Source organism: Aplidium turbinatum, chromosome 2 (genome assembly GCF_918807975.1).
Source record: "Aplidium turbinatum chromosome 2, kaAplTurb1.1, whole genome shotgun sequence".
NCBI lineage: Eukaryota > Metazoa > Chordata > Ascidiacea > Aplousobranchia > Polyclinidae > Aplidium > Aplidium turbinatum.
The window spans coordinates 10,604,941-10,626,600 of record NC_137473.1 but is presented as its reverse complement, the minus strand read 5'-3'; the positions used below and the strand labels follow the sequence as shown (position 1 = coordinate 10,626,600).

General features: G+C 36.0%; 1 protein-coding gene across 1 annotated transcript; it reads left to right on the top strand.

Moving 5' to 3' along the window:
• Positions 1 to 2,438: 2,438 nt before the first annotated feature.
• On the top strand, positions 2,439 to 17,474 carry LOC145764940 (cysteine protease ATG4A-like). Its single transcript, XM_082576647.1, has 10 exons — positions 2,439 to 2,894; positions 6,880 to 7,047; positions 9,911 to 10,034; positions 10,867 to 11,009; positions 11,301 to 11,478; positions 12,096 to 12,175; positions 12,714 to 12,931; positions 13,856 to 13,990; positions 14,990 to 15,142; positions 15,663 to 17,474. The coding sequence occupies exons 2-10, from the start codon at positions 6,984 to 6,986 to the stop codon at positions 15,903 to 15,905; spliced, it is 1,338 nt and encodes a 445-aa protein (XP_082432773.1). The 5' UTR covers positions 2,439 to 2,894; positions 6,880 to 6,983; the 3' UTR covers positions 15,906 to 17,474.
• The last annotated feature ends 4,186 nt before the right edge of the window (positions 17,475 to 21,660 follow it).

Sequence of the window (21,660 nt, the reverse complement as noted above, 5' to 3'; positions counted from 1 at the left end):
AATATACACAGTACAAAAGTTACACAAGTTCCCATACCGACAGGGAGACAACAAGACGACCATACGGTCTACTAGTCAATTGCCATCCTACGGAAATTACGATTTTGCCATTTAAAATAAGCTTACAAGAGAAAAATAATAATTGAAACGTTCCCGCGCTTCAACAACAGCATACGCACAAAAAAAAAAACATATTGATGATAACGTAGGCCAAAACACAAAATTCCATGAAGCAAGCAGAGAATAATAAAGTTTCCGAAGCAACTGACAAGTTGGTTTCCATAACATATCACTTACGATGCACTGTAGCTTTGTAAAATTAACGTTTTGATCTCTTTTTTGAAACAATGAAATGATAAGTTTTTTAGCCTACTTGGAACCTCTGACCAGAGCATTGGTCCCAATACCTGCATGGACTTCTTGTCAAATTCTGTGTTTGATCTGTTTATAAAATAATTGTTGCCTGTTTGACATCTTGTGTTATGCTGATGAATAGATGAAGCATTTGTAAATAAATCACAATACGTACGTAGACGGATACTCATTCATATGAACTTTGTACATATGTTTTTTTATTTCAATGTTATGTATGTCTTTTAGTTTCAAGATGTTCATTTTGAAAAATAAAAAATTAGTGTGAGCATAGTAATTTTGTTTCGTAATTATTCTTATAACCTTTTTTTGTAATTTTATTAATGGATCCAGTGCACTGTCACAGGCCTTTCCCCAGCTTGAAATACAATATTGCAAATGACAGTAAATCAAAGCGTGATACACATCTTTTAAAGTGTCTGTGTTGACATAATTTCTGAGTTTAAGCAACGCCCATGAACCTTTTGCTACTTTTCCGCAAATTCTATCTATGATATTTCCATGTTAATTTGTTATCTATGTAAACGCCAAGGTATTTTATTTGATCTTTTTGTTGAATGCTTGTGTTACCAATGTTAATGTTAAAATTTTTTATGTGTTTTTTATTTGTTATTAGCATGTATTCAGTTTTTGAGAAATTTAATGATAATCTATTAAGCTTCAACCAGTTGTAAACTTTTTGCATTTCGGCATTCACATTGTTCTGCAAATTTATTTCACATTTGTCGCTCATTGTAAGATTGGTGTCGTCAGCATATAGTTTAACATTCATGTTTGTTGAATTTGGTAAGTCATTTATATAGAGTAAGAAAAGAAGGGGTCCCAATGTCGATCCTTGGGGCACACCGCAGGTAACCTGTCTTGAGTTTGAAGAGCTTCCATTGACGACCGTGTGCTGTAGACGATTGCTGATATAGCTTTTTAACAATTGTAATGGAAGGCCCTGAAAACCGTATGTTTGCAGTTTCTGTATGAGAATAGTGTGATCAACTGTGTCGAAGGCTTTAGCTAAATCAAGAAATACAGAGCAAGTTGTATCTTTATTATCTAGGTTAGTTAAGATGTTATCACAAACGTTTGACACAGCTAACGAAGTGGAATATTGTGGTCTAAATCCATACTGATGTGGTGTGATCAGGTCTTTTTTTGTTAGATAATTGTACATTTGTTCATACAGGCATTTTTCGAATATTTTGGTGAAGGGGGACAATAGTGATATGGGCCTATAGTTGGAACAATTTTTCCTGGAGCCACTTTTGAAGATTGGGGTAACTTGAGCGACCTTTAGTACATCAGGATATACACCTTTATCGATACACTCATTGAATAAGTTGGTGAGGAAAGGGGCGATTATTGGTGAGGATAGTTTGACAAATCTTATAGGTATTCCATCATGTCCTGTACTTTTAGAGACAGAAAGATTATTAAGATGTTTTAATACTTCTTCTTGATTGACAGGTTTTAGGAAAAAGGAGAATGGGACACTTTGCAATTTCAATAATGAGCCAGGAGACGGTAGAGGGATTTTAGATGCCATAGAAGGACCAATTTCTGTGAAATAATCATTCAAACAGTTACTTAATTGTGCAGGGTCAGATATTTTTTCATTGTCAGTGCTAATTATTTCTTCTGGTATGTGAGCTGTGTGCTTATGTTTGTACTTGATGATGTCATTTATGGTTTTCCATATTTTTCCAGTGTTGTGCTTGCTTTGCGTAATAAGAAAACTGTAATGCATTTTTTTTGCTTGTTCTTTGGTATGAGTAAGTAGGCTACATTTCTGTACTGTTTGTATGTTGCTTGTGCAGAAGTGTTTGTTGGGTCTTTTATTTTTAAGTGATATAGTCTGTTTTTAGTTTTGATGGAGTTCAAAATTCCTTTTGTTAGCCATGGTTTGGTCTTGAGTTTTCTTTCTCTTCGAGACAACAATCGTAAAGGTGCATGCTTGTTTAAAGTGTCATTAAAAGTGTCGATGAAATGATTAAATTTGCTATGAACTGAATCATTCCTTTCTGTGTATTGGTTGGTCAAGCTTTTTTCCAGATCACAAACGAATTCATCAGCAACAAAGTTTTTCATGTTCCTTACTTTTTGTGTATATTTTTCTTGTTTTGGTTTTACAGAGTTTATCACAACTACAATAGGAAAGTGGTCAGAAACATCGTGAATAAGAACATGGCATTGAATTTTATTTGATTGGTCGTTGCTGTATACATGATCGATTAAAGTTGAACTTGTGGAAGTTACACGGGTTGGGGATTGTACTAATTGATTGCAGCCTAATGAGAGAAACGCATCACAGTAATTTTTTACAGCAGAATTTTTTGTCTTTGCTAACATATCAATATTAAAATCACCACAAATGTAATATTGTTTTTTGAAATTATTTAACGAATCAATGCACTCACAGAATTTGGTTTGAAACTCAATTAACTTATTTTTGGGATGCCTGTATACTACACCAACTGTGCACTGTCTATTGTTTGATAAAGTAATATCCACCCAGAGATCTTCACATTCCTGTAAGTTTAGACTTAAATTATTAATTTGATTATACTTTATTGAACTGCTTACGTATAGCCCGACACCACCTGCTTGTATTTTAGCATCAGTTTGTTTGTTATTAAAGTGGACAAAATTATAGCCTTGCAAGCTAACAAAATGCAATCGATTTTCATTCAGCCAGGTTTCTGACACAGCAATAAGGTCCGGTGCTTCTTGCATTTCGACAAGCAGTGATTCTAATTTTTCAAAGTTGCCAACTAGGCTTCTCATGTTTACATGTAAAATCGATAGCTGGTTCCTATTAATATTGTTAGTTAAAGAGAAGGAGTTTTTTGAATAAAAATTTTTACAATCCGCAGACATTGCCACAAACAAAGTATGACCAACAGATGAATACAAAACCAATAACGCAGGACACGAAAGATTACAAAATGACTTTGCAACAAAACAGATTAAAAGCAAAATCACCAACACCTGCATTTATAACTTGTAGTCAAGATAATCAAAGAATTCACTTATGTGTGACGAAATAGGACGGTGACCAACAAGCACCGAAAAAGAACAAATAACAAGTCTGGTTTAAGTGGTGTAAGAAACACTTTAGAAAATAAACAAAACACTATTATTGCGTTATGAAATATTTAATTTAGCAAGGATTTTGGAAATTGACTAAGTAATAATTTTAATTTGAAACTAAGAACTAAATTAAATTACGGTACTTTAGTTGATGAGAGGTAACTCAGGGCAAAATTCCGTCAAACAGTGATATAGAATCAAATGAATTGTGTTAAAATGACCTGATTAAAATATGCAGCTTAAAAAGAGAATTAAGACTGGCGAGGATAATGGATATACTTACGTAGACGTAGCCTAAGTTAGTCGGTTTATGATATCGATCAATGTCGGAATACGAATTGTAAAATACAATACAAGAAAAAAAAAAAATACGAGTTCGGAAGGTGAAGATTTCAAAAATATTATTATTACGTCACAAAGGATGAAACTTAGGGGAAAAATATTAGTCAGTCTTGACCTAGCTGAATCTGATTACTGTACTTCAAAATTGTGTAGAACTACAAATTAATAGAATAACAAACTAAAATTAAACAAAAAATGAAGTGGTAGCGTACAATAAACTGTCCAGATTTGATCTTTTTTTCTTCTGAAATTTGATTTGTTTCCAATAAATTAACCTTTTTGGTGTTGATGGTTGAGCTTGTGCTGAAATTGGTCTTGGTTGGGTTGAAGGTTATTTTATTAGTAACGGTTGGGTGAAAAATAATGGCTGGGTTTAGAAAATGTAAGAAAGTCAAAAATGAGTCCTTTTAACTTACTTTGTCTTCTAAACTTGAGGATTTTATTGGCAGCTGTGATTATCTTCGTAAATGCAAAAAAACAAACAAACAATGACTGCTGACTTGTTAGCTAGCCTAACTGAAGGTCTTTTCAAGTTTAATTATCTCTGCAACTTCCTGGTTGATTTTGATAGTTTTGGTGTTGATATGACTACAATCAAATTTTCTTCTTGGTTTTTCTAGAATTAGCTTTTCTCCAGGCCTTAATTATTTTTATGAGTCCATTTTTTGATTTGGGCCTGGAGAGAAAAATGTTTGCTGCTTGCTTTGAAAAGCGCGGGAACTTTTTTGTGTAGAACTACCAAAAATAAGAGTCGTCCAAAACCAGAACTCTCTGGGGCTCCCCATGCTATTCTTTTTTAATACCCTACTTTACTATTACTTTTTTGATTTGTACTTCCAAAGCAATGGTTAGTTATGCATTAAATAAATTAGCCAATCTGTGCACTTTTTATGTCAGCTGAAAGCTTGCATTTAGTCGTTATGGGTAACCTAACTGTTGCTGAACGGGTTGAACCAGTTGAACCATACAATCTAGTCAAAACTAGCATGAAATAATATTCGTCGTAACTTGGTTAGCAAATTAATCAACGCGAGTTAAATTTAAAATATTTCACCTCCTACAGAAATGAATTTACGTGCATTGTTTGTGTGAAATTTTTAAACCTTTTTGAATTGTAAAAATAGTTTTACTAAAAAAGAATTTGTCAAAATAATGAAGTTTTTAAAACCTTGAAGGCTTTATCACAGGGCCGGATTAAGGTTTTATGGGGCCCTGGGCTGAGCTGAAAGTGGGGGCCCTTATCAAGTGACATTTTTCGCTAAAAATTAATGGTGGAGTGGGGCTACGACACGGGCCCAGTTGCATGTATCGGTGGCACCGAGTCCCAAACAGCGGACCAGTGGCGTAGCCAGAGAAAAATTTTGGAGGGGCGAAATATTTGATGAATTGAAAAGAGAACAACAAAGTGTTTGATTTAAAGCCATCGCCACTTGATGTGCAGTGGCGTATCCTGGTGGGTTGAAGCAATAAAACTGGTAGGGGAGTTAGAGCGTGCCGAAGGCACGCGTATTCTAGGGGGGTCCGGGGGCATGCCCCCCCGGAAAAATTTTGAAAAATTACACTCAAATAATGGATTATAGCGCTTTCTGAAAACACTTTTAGGGTAATATTTGTATGAAATTTATTAGCAGATAAACAGCTATTAACTTATTAGATAGCTCTTACACACGAACTGGCAAAAACTGCGGCTAAATTAGAGAACACCAAAAATTTAGCTACACAAAAACTCAATAACTACACAAAAACCCAACAGAGTAAGCCATTCTGAAATTGCTTCCACAAATTAGTTCAAAGAATCGTAAATCGCGTAAATTTTGGGAGATTTACGATTTGCAAAATTTATTGGTGTCTTTCTGTACTGTGTCTAAAACAAGTCCTTGGGGGTGTTAAAAGCCAGATGTCTTGGAAAACGATATAAATTTCTACAAACTTTATTATATTTTCAACAAAGGGCTCAACTTCGGAATCCAAACTTGGAAAATTTGGGGGGGGGCATGGCCTCTTTCGCCCCCTGGCTACGCCTATGCAGCGGATCACCTTCTTGTTTGCCCTCGACTTGCCACCCGGTGCAGTAGGTGGGACCTGTCGGTGTATAACTCCGTTGCGGAAGAATGTGTCAATCTGTGGTGTATCAACAAACTTTAGAAGGCTCGATAGAAGAAGAACTGCATCATATCTAACTGTAACTGACCATCTTGTATCAGATAATGTCTTCAAAACAGGCAAACCATCTAGGAATTTTGGATGGACTTGCCAACGATGAGTAGACGAGACGAGCCATGAATAAAGGCTTTGCAACAATTCAAAAAGCTCAGCGGCAGAACGGCATGTTTCTACAGGACATTTAGGCTACCGATTAAACTAAGTGAATGTGCTGTGCAAGGGACATAATGAGCTACACTACATTTCTCGCGCAGAAGAGCTTGAAGACCGTTATACTTGCCACTCAAATTGGCAGCATTATCATAACTTTGACCCGTAATCCGTACCATTTTCGGATATGAAAGTATCAAATAAATATGTTTTTTGTTAAAAAAACGAAGAAAAATTGAATAACTGGGGCTGGGCAGGGGTGCTGCAGCACCGCAGCACATATGGGTGAGCCGCCCTTGCTTGTTTGAGATACGAATTAAAGCAGTAATCTCCAGCTGTGCAACTAAAAAAATTAGTAGATTTTTTTCTTTGAGGTGGGGGCCCCCAAAAGTGGGGGCCATGGGCTTCAGCCCAGTCCGCCCCCCCCTTAATCCGGCACTGCTTTATCATCTCTGCTATGGTCACTTTCAAGCTTTTTGTGTAAATGTTTGTGTGGTGTTGTTCGAACTTTGATCGGTGGCTCTGCTTTGATCATAAAAAATAAAATCTATTTATGAATCTCACACACGTGATCAAGATCCAATTGATGCGTGTCCGTGACGTTATTCTCAGCTGATCTTACAACTCAACTCAACACACAAGGGAAGGACGCTTTGTTTTGTTGGATTTCGAGTTCGACTGCTGGTTTTCCAATTCTAAACATATTTTTTATCGGAAATTAATAGTTTAACATAAATGTATCAAATTCTTGTTGTTTTTTGATAATTGCAGACCTTGTCGCAAATATTTAGTGATCTTGCTCTGAATTGATTTGGAAATGTAAAGAAAACAAATTTGGTTACTTTGAGCTATCGCCTTGAACATCTCACCAACCAATGGCTTTTGCCTTCGGATACATTAATGTTTCAACAACTGGCTTGGAAGGATTATCGAATACATGTGAGTATTTGTAAATTTGTTATTTTTACCAAGTCAAAAAAGTAAGTTGGGTTACTTTGAAGTTGTTTTTGTGACAGAATTCTGTTGACTTACCGTACCCTACCTTAGTTTCCTCAAATAAATTGCTGTTATAAATGTTCAACACAAAAGATAAGTAATTAAACTGCAATTTCTAAAGTTTTTAATCCAATAAGATGTGGAATGCTTTGTAGGCTGGTACCGGTACCATATTTACATGGAAGAGGCTATATTTACATCACAGTGTTGCCAGATAAAGAATTTTGCTTCAGTTTCAGAAAATATTAGAGTTAGTCAGCAAAAAAACTCCTGATTTGGAAATTTTTATAAATTTTGGTCAGAGAACTAAACTCTCATCTTAACCTTAACCTTGGCAACACTTGCTACAAAGCAATATATACCTTTAGATTGCAACCAGTGGCGAATATTGCTACTTCATGTTTGAAAGAGTAATTGCTAGTAGGTATGGTTTATAACCTTGATCTTGTATAATTTTAAATCCTGTATAGCTCACTATTTTTGTCATTTTTGTTTTTGTTGTTCATATATACAGTCGCGCTCAAAAGTTTAAGACCACTTGTCAAAATTTAGAATTTTTACAATATGTTAGAAAAATTATTCCAAATGCTATGTCACATATCATTTTATGGTGTAACTATACTCTTATATAACAGATGCTTCTGTGCAAACCGTTATAAGTGAGTTGTTTCTTGTGGAAACAAAAAAAATTAACTTTTTTAAATATTTGTTGCCGAAAAATACGGCAAAAAAAAGGAGCTTATCAGCTGTTGAAAGGTCGAAAAATTGTGCTGTTGCTCAAAGAAGGGTACTCAAAAAGAAAAAAATGTGAGAGTTAAAATGTTGCACAGTTGAATCATCAGTAAATATATAATTTATAGTAGCTTAGTACTTTCTAGTCCCTTCCACTTTTCAGCTGTTCAATCGAGGTAAGATTTTGTAAATGTACATTTTTTAGGCTTCATGGAAGGTAAATGCAATATTTTTGGCTGCTTTATAGGTTTTAGGTCAAATTTATTGCTAATACGACATTGTATGTTTGAAATAGCCTACTTGCATTTGTGTCTATATAATCCACAACAATCTTTGTACAATCTAGTCTTTTGGTGTAACCAATGGGTGAGTGCACTCTCATCTTCCTCATCATCTGTTGGGGTGGTAACCCTGGGTCTACCAGCCCTTTTCAACTTTACTAAACTTTCAAATTTTATAAATCAGATGATTGTCTGATGGATTGCTGTCTTGCTGAAATTTACATTTTCAGATATAGTTTTTTCTGAGTACCCTCCTTTGTGCAATATCACAATTTTTTGACCTTTTAACAGCTGATAAGCCCCTTTTCTACCGTATTTTTCAGCAAAAAATTAATATTTAAAAAAGTTAATTTTTTTTTGTTTCCACAAGAAACAGCTCACTTATAGCAGTTTACACAGAAGCATCTGTAACATAATAGTATGGTTACACCATAAACGATATGTGACATAGCATTTGGGATAATTTTTCTAGCATATTGTAAAAATTCTAAATTTTGACAAGTGGTCTTAAACTTTTGAGCGCGACTGTATATATGCTTGGCTATTTGACCGGCTCCGGTCTTTTAATCTAAAACACTATTTGACCGGTCACATGACGTATTCTTTTTTCTCTTTCAAAGCAAAAGACGAGAGAAGAAAAAAGTGCCTATATAACTTCTAAATTCAATTGTTTTATTCAACTGAGTCGGTGGCGCATGCGTTCTTTCTCGGGCTGGTGTTCCTGAGGGAGTGAGTTCGATACTACCCGGAATTTTTAGCTAAATTTTGACCCGAAGTGACTCAATCGTTAGGATGCTGCATTTTTGTGGTCAATTTTTAATTCGAGTAGCTTTTTTATGTCTTTTCAAATATAAGTAATAAAGTTAGAGTATTTTTATTTTTGTTTTTTTAGCAGGCAATTCCGCTGACTCAGTTGAATAAAACAATTGAATTTAGAAGTTATATAGGCAATAGCGGCGCGTGCGATGTTTTTCGGGCTGGTATCCCCAAGGGTATGAGTTTGATACTAACCAGAAGCGTTTCATTTTAAACTAAAATTGCCTGCTAAAGAACACTGCCTAAAAGTTAACTGAACATTGATGAAACCATTTTTTTTTAAAGAAGTACCGGTATTGTAACTTTTTACAGCCACCAAACTGAACGCATTGAGATGTTGTTTTTTTTTCAATTCGAGAGCTGGGATCGTAAAATAATCATGTAAAGTTATGTGTTTGGGTGTTCACTTTTTTGCCAAGCTGCAAACTAAGTATGATGCTTGCTCAACTTTGAACTCCAAAAATAGTTACTGATAGTGATATATGTCACTGGCTGTAATAATATATTTCTATATATACTTTAATACCATGATTTAGTAAGTTTGTTTTGGACTTTTTGAATTTTGTCAACATCAGTTTTTAAAACAGAGCTCCATATTTTCACAAAATTTTCAAGCTTTAATTGAAAGTGTTTTCAAGGAGAATAGAAATTACTACAGTATTGATGTAAAAAATTACCGGTAAGTGTAAAAAGTCTCAAATGGCATGAACAGAAGAAATGTAGGCTATGTCATGCACATTTATGTAAGCTTCAGCCGTAGGCTACACTTGAAATTATCAATTATGTAATGCCACTTACATAGCCTAATTGATTTTTTTATATAGTATTGATATAAAAGAATTTATTTATTGTTTTTTTGTATTTGATATAGATATTACATTGTAGATTATGCAATTGTAATTTTCTCTATAATTAAACATAATTGATCATTGTGAACTAAACCTGTGAAGTCCATAATCCTTTTCATGCATTTGCAGCATGCATGACATATGAAAATGTAGTATCACAAGAAGAGCTTTGGACAAAACGTGAAACAGTGTGTGTATTGGGAAGAAAGTTCATTTTGCCACAACAAAGAAAAAAGTTTTTAAAGTTTGTAAAGTATGTTTAAGTTCTACCATGCATTTTACTAGCCAATAATAGCATCTGTGTTTTATATGCTTTGACCTCAGTACAGTTAACTTGGACAAAATCAACCCTAACAACAACAGAGACGCATGGCAAAATAAATGCAAAAACTAGCTAGCAGGGACAAACGCCATGTCTCATCTACCGAAGATGGGACAAACGGATGATGATTTGTTTGGAACTTTCTGACAGTTTATCCCACTGACATTGAGACCTTTAGCATATTTGTTAAATAAGAGGTATCACATCTATACTTATAGGCCAGTGGTTCCCAACCTTTTTTCGAAGCAACCCTAAGTAAAGTTTGTAAACAATTAAGTTTAAAAATTTTGCAATGTAAGGATAACCTGATATCTTACTTTGAAGCATCCAGAAAAAAATATGCTGGCAACATTACATGCTGATAGCATTTTAGGTTGGCCAAAAGCAACATGAAGTAAGAATGAAGTAGGTACCGGTACTTGCAAAGTGAGAACAATTGATCAAGCTTCACTTGTAGGATTTTGTTTTATTACAATACAAACAGCTACTTTATACTAATTATAAATATACTAAACATTTTTCTTGTTTAAAGAAAAAAAAAAAAAAAACCCAGAAAATTTTTCTGGCAACCCAAATTTGGGTCATAACTGATAGATTAAGGGTCCACAACCATGTCTTTTAGGTGCAGACAGTTGGGTGCCTACCAAATAGGTGCGCTCTCTGTGGCGTCAGGATATTTAGATGTGGTGCACTGTGGCGCCTGGTTATTTAAATGCTATTGAAAATAAATGTTAAACTAAAAACTAAATTTTGCTTTAACTAGATCCAAATTTTGGTTTACCTATCGAAAAGGATTCAGTGCCATAGGAGGCACAGGACCTACTTCTGACACTGGGTGGGGATGCATGCTAAGATGCGGGCAGATGATGCTAGCACAAGCTTTGTCTGTGCTAACTCTCAATGATGGTATGTTTGCTAGGAATTACGCAATACACATATATTAGATATGTCACCAAGACAACTAAATTACTTGGTTCAGTTGGTTCAACAAATTTTCAGATAATTTTTTTGCCTCATAATTTGGCTTTTAAAGTGGTTTTATTTGTGTTTTATTCAATAATGTTAGTTAATTTTTTTTTTGCAGTTAGATCTACAAAATCCGTGTATAGATTGCTAAGCAAACGAGGACCTATGTCTTGTCCAAGATCTCATGCAAAAACATAACCTGTTAAATTAATTTTAAAGTTTGTATTTCAGAGTGGGATGGGGAGAACAGCGGTGGGACACAGTCCTTAGCTTACAGAAGAATCCTTAAGCAGTTGTCTGATCAACGAAGCAGCTGTTACTCCATTCATCAAATAGCTCAAACGGGTGTTCGTGAAGGGAAAGCTGTTGGGCAATGGTTTGGCCCAAACACAGTGGCTCAAGTTCTCAAGTAAGTCTAGTTTAGAAATTCTCTATTTTTACGTCATATGGTAGTAAGCTTTAAAGTCGGTTGAATGTTGTAGCGTGCAAACTGATATTGAATGCAGGCTATATTATAAAGGTTATCTGAAATTGTTTGCAATTAGCAGGACAAAAAAATGAGTTTCATCCATTTACATGTATTGTTTCCTCCATGTAGTTAGATAAGCTCATAGATGTTTAGTCAAGTCTAAACAGTATTGGATCTAAAAAAAATTACAAGGAAAATTTCAACCTCAATGGCATAAGAGAAAGTTTTCTTAGAATTTACGGGATTTAAGGATTTTTTACTATGAAATTCCTTCTCTTAGGTTACAAAGTCTAGATATTATTGATCAGACCAATTCTTAACACTTTTTTAACTTTTGGGATCTGCAATAGTTAGGATAAGATTAGGATTAAGAAGAACATGAACACTGATCGCGTGTAGAGGAATCTTTATCTTCGGACTGAGAAAGCTTCTTCATTGAAATATTTGTTATCTTTTCGAGTGCAGCACGCATAGTATGTCTGTGCTCTGAGTAGAAGGAAAGTGTGCTAAACTCGCTCAGTATTGTGATATACAATTCTATGTAAGATCTTTTTCAGGAAATTGTTGCAATTTGACAAAGAAAATGTCATGGCACTTCATGTGGCAATGGACAACACTGTGTGCGTGGACGATATAGGTAACTTGTGTTTGAGATATGAAGCACTGTAAGTGTTTCTATTTTCGTTGGCAACTGAATAGGCTAGCAATTTTCTTGATTTTATATATATTTTTTTAATCCAATTCCCCAAGTAGTACTACTGGTACGTAATACGCATTCATGACGTCAGTTTTCGATTGGCAATCACTCTTTATTTATCTTGATATCACATCGTCTGAAATGTATCACTTGGAGATCCACCCACGCCAAAACACACACATTGAATCGAAACTGGTGTGGAAAAGAAGCTAATTTCAGTGTTTATCTTCAAGCATGTGATGAAGTGTCGAAGAAAGAGCCAGGTGCTTACGCTAGGTTTCGAACCGAGGGCCTTTCGATCGCGTACGAAAGCTCTTAGTTCGACGCCTGTTGTGAGCATGCGTTTGTTTCTTTGGCGAAACCGGGTGGCCACGAAGATCAACTTCTTTGTTTTCCTTTTCACTAAGTCTGATTGTAAAACTGCATCCACTTGATTACGACAGAAAAAAAAACAACACTGATTTTACTTTCGATTTAGAAAAGCTTTGTTTGTCGCAATCAAAGTCTACTGAAGAAGCAGAACCACCGCTTCATTCGGCAGACAACACTCACAGTTCGAACAGGCAGTATTCAAGTTCATCAATCAATCCCTCTACACATGAAAGAATCGAACACTTTTGGAAACCGCTGTTTTTAATCATACCTCTTCGTTTGGGACTTTCTAATATAAATCCTGTTTATTTTGATCACTTAAAGGTAATTAGATAACTTAGCAATTGTTATAACGTATGGTTTATAACTTTAAAAGCATGCATTTGTGTTATTGCTAAGTGATTACAACTGGCGAAAAGATGGACTCAGGGCAACGGGTTACTCGTGACGTCAGTCGTTTCGAGATTGATTCTCCTAGTTAGGTCTATGCTACTTTAAATATACAAAGATTTACTTCATGATATTCACTGAATGATTTAGTTCAAAGCAGCTCTGGATATTGTCCAAGAGCTGACCACTCAAATTGGTGTCTAAATTGTTGGGTGTACCAACCTTTAAAAGCGTTCGTTGAGCTAATTATCTGTATACATTTATTGAGTTCCATTAAGGATAGGGGATCTCCTGACTAAGAAGCAGCAGGCCAGTGATTCTCCATCAAGTATCAATTCAGTATTTTTTTATTATTAAAACTGCATGGAGAATCAGCAGAGCCCTATTTATGGCATATATTTCGCTCTAGTGCCTAAAAAGCAAACATACAAAAATAATCATCTGTATTCAAGTATCATTTAGCTCGAAGTTAATTGGTGGATCGGTAATCAGCGGATTACGTTTGATGCACAGGGGAAAAATGTTTGCAAATCAATCTGTTTAATCGGCCGATTAGTGCAATCAATGGCCCACTTTTGATGTATCAGAAAAATCAATGTAGATGTCGTGAAAAGTATTTCTCAGTAAGAGTGTAACAGATTGAGCTTTGCTTTTAACAGCATGATTGTAACTTAAATTCCGCAATCTCTACACTCGTGGAATAAGTTAGTAAGAGTTGTTCCAAGGCTGGGACACATCAACAGTGAATCATTAATCGATTTTGAAAATCGGTCAAGATCATTAATGCACAATGTAGTAACAAATGTGTCTTGATTGATTTTTATGCGTCATAGTAAAATATTTTTAATGGCATTGCAGGAAATTTTTCAATGGGAAGAATCCGTGGGAATAATTGGGGGAAAACCCAACCATGCTTACTATTTTCTTGGATGCAGTGACAAGTCATTGATCTTCCTAGACCCTCACACTACCCAGCCGTGCGTTCAGTTTCCTGTATGATCTTGCATTTTTTCGATTACTTTGTTCTTGTTTCAAATTTAAGAAATAAGTCTAAATTTTCTACATCTTCAATGCATATTCCAGAGAGCAAAATCCGTCATTTTTACATTGATTCAACGCCTGCAAACGTTGAGTCAATGTAAAAATAAGGAATTCTGCTATCTAAGATATAATGGATTATGTATTACTGTATTCCTGTCGATGATTATGAAGTTTTTCTTTCGTAGCTGTAATGTACTTACATGGGGACGGTTATGCGTTCCTAGTTCGACACTTGGCTTGCTTGGATGTAGAAAAAACATCAATCACTTCTACCCAGAGTGCAATACTGTAATTTTAGTAGACAACTCGACGTACTTGCTGTAGAAAATAAATGGTAGGTTTGTTTTTCTATACCTCTGTTATCTACGCAGACATGCGTTGTTCCCAACGCTTTACAAGGTAGACAATTTTATTGCATCTTTGTAGAAGCGGGGCCGGATGCAAAATTTGAAAAGGTCCCATTAAAAAATCCCCTTCGATGTTTGTTTGGTAATTACGCAAGAAAAAAAAGCATAACAGTAGTGGGAATCAAACCCACGTCAATGTAATGACTACCACCGCTCTAACCCTCTGCGCCAAGTCAGGCAGTGGCAATCCGACGAGTTGATTTAGCTATTATTTGCCTTTTTCCTTTGTTGCTCAAAGGGGATTTTTTAATGGTACCTTTTAGAAAGTTGCGGGCCGGATTGGCCTACATTGTTATTGTAAATCCATTCAACCCTAAGTCTCAAGCAAGTGATATGTTGTAGGTTATATTGGACTTTTGATATAACCCTAAGCAGGATCGAACTCACGTCTTCTGGCTTCTAGGCGAGGACTCTATACCCTAGACCACTAAGGTCGTGAGAATTAACCATTAATTAACCATTAACCATTAATTAACCTCTTCAATTCTACACCTTAGACTTTTTACCGATTTGTACGTAGAATATGACAAGATATTTTTATTAGGATTTGGAATCTGGTAAAAAGTTTGATGATATGACCTACCACTGTGACTGCCCAAGTAGAATGCAAATGTCTCAACTCGATCCTTCACTGGCGCTTGGCTTCATGTGCTTAACGAAGTCTCACTTTGATAACTTCTGCAGCAAAGTGAAATCGGTAAGAGGGAGAAAAATAACTTCACAAAAATAACTTTATTTGCCAACCAGATTCTATAATAGTACACAACAAGCTTACATCACAATAGCATACAATTTACAAACAGAGAAACGCTTAAGTACGCTCAGTGTTGACCAATTCACTTTGAAGCCAGGAGCAGCAAAAGGACCATTTGATCATCCAGTCAGCTGCTCTCAGATGTAGTGGTGCTTCTGCAAAACACAGATTTTAAATCTCAACGGATTGATAGTGTGGGCAAACAAAACCTGTCCTTTTTATATTGATTCTACGTCTGCAGACGTTGAATCAATGTAAAGAGGATAGACTTTGCCGGCTGGGTGTAGAACAAGAGCCATAAATCAGACTACAACGCGTGTGCTTTTTTCGTACAAGTTACTTACTGAACATCGGCTTAATGTCAGTTCAAACCTTGCCAAAATGTCTTATCAATAGTTGGCAAGTTGTAAAGAGTTTACGCACAAAGTTTCCTTATTTTTTCCAATTTCATTATGTTTTTTAGTTCAAAAGGAAAGAGAATTCCTTCCCACTGTTCGAAGTTGTCAGCTCATATCCGTCATGCGGCATGAAAGATTCAAAAATTCTCACTATTCGATCCCACAGGAGACGGAGACAAAAAGGCGTAGATGATGAACTTGACGCTTCAGATGGTGACGTTTGCCTCACTTTGGACTCAGATGAAAGCCTTGAATCCGATGAAGAATTTGAAGTTCTAGAATGCGATAAGCCGGACTTTATTAACTGAAGTTTTCCCATTCTTGCTTAAACAAACTTGTGTGCTGCAAATGTTTTTTTTTTAATTATTGTTTTTTTTTTCTCTATGTACACAGTTTGCAAATCATTTGTTTTGTTTAAATCTCGTGCGACTGATCGGTACTTGATACCAGTTAATTTTGGCATCTATCTCATGTAAAAAAAAGTTCATGAACAAATTCAAATCTAATCAAAAAATAAAGAGCCTAAAATGTAGATACAAAACTCATGTTCTGCAAACGTTTCGAAAACTGAACTGTTCATCTTCAGTACAGACAGTACTATTATTTGGGTTTATTTGTTTTTTGATTAGATTAACCAGGTTTTCCAGCCATTTTGTTCCTAAATTCAAATTTCCATTTTAAAAGCAAGCTGTTTAAAACTTGTAACCTTGTTGAAGCAAAATCTCTTCTATGAGTGATGATGAAAAACTTGCATGTTTTTACTGTCATCTTACTAAGTTTTTGTCATGGCTACCTAAAGATACTGCCTGATTTGTCACATTTTGCAAAAAATTCCAGGTTTTGGTAACTTTGGGCGAATGTTTAAATGAATTTTTCTACTTTTTTAAATTATATTTTTACGCTTTCTTTACTGTTTTCCTCAGATGACACCACAGGTTTTAACATCCTCAGATGTTGAAAAACAAAGACAATTTGATTTCGAAGATTTTAGTCAGACTGTTAATTTTTCAATAACAGTCTGATTGAGCGTTTTTCGACTCATTTTTTCTCATTTGCTACTGCTTCCCCAAGGCAAAAAAAAGATTTTATATCATCAAAAGACAGCAAAAAGTAAAAAAATCTCAAAAAATGTCAGTCAAACACTAGCAGTAGCGGTAATCAAAATCTGCAAAATGTGACAAATCAGGCCGTATCTTATCTATCGTATCAAAGCTTCGCTTTTGCATGATTGTATTGTATAAAGCTTTGAAGTAAACTGTACAGTGTACACGAAATTTGGTTATGAATTTGAGCAATCCCTGAATTTAGTAACGGAGCTCAACAGAATTTTGTTTATAATGACTTCAAGTTTGCCTCCGTACATCGTACTGAAATATGACTACAATTTTATCAAAGGTGTGTGTTTTTGCATAAAATGTGATGTTTATTCAATGTTATCTAATGTGTTTTTAACTATTATAAACGAGAACTAGTCACCTTACGTTCAAATGCCAAAAAGCTGTTGGGAAACCATCGCCTTCTGAGTTTCAATACGTATTATTCTTCCACTGTTGGAAAATTATGTTCAGATTTTATCCAAAATGACAATGAAGTATTGCTGCTGATTTTCACAAAACTACAGTAGAACGATTGCTAGGTTAATGTGTGTGTTTGCGTTTCACTTTCCATAGCTCGGTTTTTCGCTTTTCTTGTTTGCGGTCTCGTTCTTTCATGTATATCGTCACATATGATTTCACTTTGTTCTACAAGATACCTACCCTTCAAATCTTGCAATCTTTATTTCTCCTTTGAAAGAACGTTGTGTTTTCTTTATCCGAGTTGACTTCGTTATCCAGCCATGTTCCATTGTAAACTTAATGAAGAAAGCTTTATTCTTGCGTTGCAGTCAATCAGTGATTCTAAGTGGTCTCTAGGCTACTGATTTTGTTAAGTTAACCTAGAAAAGTTGGCTGGCTACTTTTGTCGCATTCATACCTACGCATGAGGTTGATGATCTGGATTAAGTGGACGGAAAGGCAAGGAAGCCAATCTTCGTGTCCACCTTCAGCCGTACCCTTAAGTGTCCTGCCAAAGGCATAATTACATGGTCTTGAACGGTGTCGAACTGGCAGTAGCGGTACAATTTACCACAAAAAAGTTCTTCTTCATCCGTTCAGTCGTTTACGACTCTCGGTCACTTTATACGTCATCTTTCTCCACATATCTCGATCCCACACAGCCTCCTTCAATTCATGCACTCCCATACCACTGTCATTTACAATTGTGTCAGGCCATCTTGTTTTTGGGCGCCCCCTTCCTCCGCTGACCAAACCAAGCATGATGTCTTTTCCCATTGATTTGCTTCTCATTGTGTGGCCAAAATATGAAAGTTTCTGCCTGACGACTGACGAGTTCCAATTTTGTATGGTTTAGTGAAGCGTAGAGTGGTAATTTCACTGCAAGCCGTTTCAGCAATTAGGGGTCCAAAAGGCTTTGCCCTATTCACGTCATTACTACTTGAGATTTGACCTTCTCTTTGCTCTTCTCCAGTAGCTTGATTGGTGGTCCAGCGTGGAAGATCAACTTGCTGGTACCATTTCGTCTGCACCTAAAAGTAGCCTAACTTTATTGATGGTGTATTTGCAAGGTGGGATGTAGACCTAAACGTCATTGTATTTTGTTGAAATCCCCCAAGGCTACTATCTGGTTCCGCTCCTGGGAACCGGTACCTTTTTGCATAACCGTACAAGACCAAACATTTTAGGGGACACAAAAAGAAATTGCCCAGATATAGCATATGTTGACTGAGCCTAAGAACATTACAATTGCAAATAGGGCCACTAAACACCACAGTATCGCTTAAGAATACAGTAGTACAATCCAGCCACAAGAAACCAATATTGCAGGCTAACAAAGAACCAACCCAGTCTGGTTGTAATTGCAGGGTAAATTGTGATTGCCCTTTCAATAGGCAATGCTTGCAAAAGATCCTGAACTATATTGGTTGTTGAAATGCGACTTAAAACCCGTTTTTACCGTCATAAGATTCCTTCACATGTTGTTCTTAATATATTGCAGAGTTAAAACTATCTAAGAGTTAAGACAGTTTAGGACCTTAAAGACAAGAGTGTTGACCATAAAATATCACGGTCATCCACTGGTATGCTCGTTCTTATAGAGAAAGTGACCGCAATAATTGCAGTCTTTGTGAAAAGGTTCAGCTTCGTTTGTTTTTATTTCTGACCGTCACAACCAGGGCCTCCGAGAGAAGTCAGCACTGGTCGGGAAACAATACGAAAAATGGGCCCCATAATATTTTTTAGCAAATATACAACTAATTTGTATCTTGCGTTGCATGTTCGTGTTAAGCTGAAATTAGCCTACTTTCCTCAGCATGAAAAAAACTTCGTTCAATGTAAAAATTATCAATAATCACTAGATTACACTTGCAGCAAAAATGCCATTGAGGCAAACTATTTTGTCTAGAAAGCTTTGTAAACACACAATAGGCCTACAGGCAACAAAAATAGTTCAACCAAGCATTTAACTCAGGAGTGTCCAAACTTTTTCCCACACGAACCAGATTTGATAAGTGTTCGCGGGCCAACAACCACAATAATTTTTCTGAAAACTGCAAGTTGAATTTATATGATTTTTGTGTGTTTGCAGGCCAAAAATAACACATTGTACAACAACAGGCGCGGGCCATACAAAAACTTTCGTGGGCCGGAGTTGGCCCGCGGGCCGGACTTTGGACATTCCTGATTTAATTCAACCTTTTCTGGACTTTTTGCAATGCAAAATTACGGATCACTGCATCAAATGATAAAATTTTGCGATGTCTGAATTGATGCACATTGCACAACATGTGTAGTTAGGCTTTTCAATCGGTTTTAAGTCATAGGCCTACTGGAGCGCAAACAATTCTTTACAAATTTCAGTAATTGTTAAAACCACATTCTCAAAGCGCAACCGTTGGAGGCAGGCGCGGATCTAGGAGATTTTTTTGGGGGAGCCAGAAAATTTGAAAATGAATTAAAAAGGAAGAAAAAGATAAAACAGATATAAACAATCAGTGGCGTAGGCAGGAATTTGGGGGGTTTTGACGGCGTGTTCGCCAAAGGCGACACTCAGCGGCGGGGGTCTGGGGGGCCTGCCCCAGAAATTTTTGAAAAATTACTTTGAATTTGGTGCATTCTGATAACATTTTCAACAAAAATATGGGTATTCCTGTAAAATGGTGCTGTCTGGTGGCACAGCAAAAGGATAAGATCATGATTTTTTCGGTAGTAAAGCTAAGCATCTATGTTTTCTTGTTGCTAATTCCTGGCTGAGATGTTTGGTATTGGCAAAACTCGCTCTTTTAATGCAGTTTCGCTTAAAATTAGGCAAACTTTGTTTTACAGACATAGAGACTGAAAGCATCATTCTCAATATCGCGACGTCACACGCGTTCCAAAGGGGGGGTTGTAACCCCCAACCACTGTGAACAATGATACTACGACATATACGATATGCTATAAAATAGACATTAAAACAGCCATGTTCATCAATAAATTTTGCTGGAATAAAAATTGCTAAGAATGCAAACTTGCAAAGTAAACTTGAAATCTGGTTTAAAACCATGTATGCACTGCAGTGTCCATGACCAATTGGATATTTGTATGTTTGCAGACATATAGCCTACGGTAATTGATTGAAATTATGATGAAAACTATAAAACAATTCAGGTTTCAGATTGTTTCAACTGACGTCATTTGGCTCAGCGATGGTTTCAGCTGAGCCAGCTCCAACAAGTGTTGCTATTAAAATGTATAATCGAGAGATAATTTCAACCTTAATAATCACAAAAGATAATTCCCCCCCCCCCCGGATAAGTTAAGTCCACTAAGGGACTAATATCAGCTGTTTAGAAGCATATCAAACCATTCAACAATTTCTCACAAAATTTCAGGGGGGACCCGGGTAGAGATGTAAAAAAACGTTTTTTTTTGTTTTTAAAAAAAACGAGCTTGTTTTTTTTGTTTTTTATCGTTTTTTTGTTTTTTATTCGTTTTTTTTGTTTTTTTTACCTATTTTGACATTAAATGTCACAATATGCAGCAATTAGGGTAAACTAATTGCAATAGCGTCTCTTTCAACAAAGAAACAGTCTCATAACTCGTATAACTTACTTTAAATCAGACTATATGTCTGGTATAGGCCTATTTTTTCATTGCAATTTTGTAGATCCCAAGTCTCAACACACGAGCCATAAAGATTTCTCACTGTCTCAAATAGTAGTAACAGTGTCCTATGGTTGGCACATCTCAAGTATTGTCTGTAATTTGGTCCAGCCAGTTGTTAAATGCAGTACCACACTCGTGTACAGTTTCGAAGCCACCTGGGATTTTGGTTAATGGGCATGTTAGGACCGGGTGGTCAGTGTCCTGTTTTTCTACTTAACAAAGGCACTTTTGACCAGCACTCCACACCTTTTCCAGTACAACGCCAAGAGGTTGTTCCAGTTGATGTGCATTTGGTACAAACTTGATGAAAATCACACAAGCGGTTCTCGAGTTATAAGTGAAGTAACCTTAGCCACTAGGTGGCTTCATAGATAAGGAGCAATAGAAAAATGGCAATATCTCAAGAACCGCTCAACATATTTGGATAATTTTTACCTCCACCCCATGTTTTCTGGGGTGGGCTATCTGTTTATGAACATTAAAACAAGTTTTGGCGACTACTTTTTCAGATAAAAAGAAATTAACCTCTTGTCGTTACGCACCAATAAAACCATGATGCGTAACATAAAAAAAAAAAAATTTTTTAATCGGGTAGAGGAAAGATTGATGAAAAGTTTGGCAAAAGCAGTGTAGTGCTAAAGCCCCAACTTTTAGCCCAAATCACATTTAAATGTAGTGAAAGATGGAAACATTTTGATGCTTTTTATTTTCCCTGAAGAGGTTCAATACTCTTTTGTGATGTCATAGTCATGTTTGTTTGCTCTTAATCACACCATTGTGCTGTCATAGACATTTTTAAAAGAAGTATGGTTGCACTTATCCATCCAAATTGAACTACTGTAGTTTTCAGGACTTT

Bases quoted from the DNA above. Each gene is read 5' to 3' on its own strand.
- LOC145764940 (XM_082576647.1), top strand. From the start codon at position 6,984: ATGGCTTTTGCCTTCGGATACATTAATGTTTCAACAACTGGCTTGGAA. The intron at 10,035-10,866 runs GTATGTTTAAGT...TGCTTTAACTAG, and splicing joins AAGTTTTTAAAGTTTGTAAA to ATCCAAATTTTGGTTTACCT. The intron at 11,010-11,300 runs GTATGTTTGCTA...TTTGTATTTCAG, and splicing joins TGTGCTAACTCTCAATGATG to AGTGGGATGGGGAGAACAGC.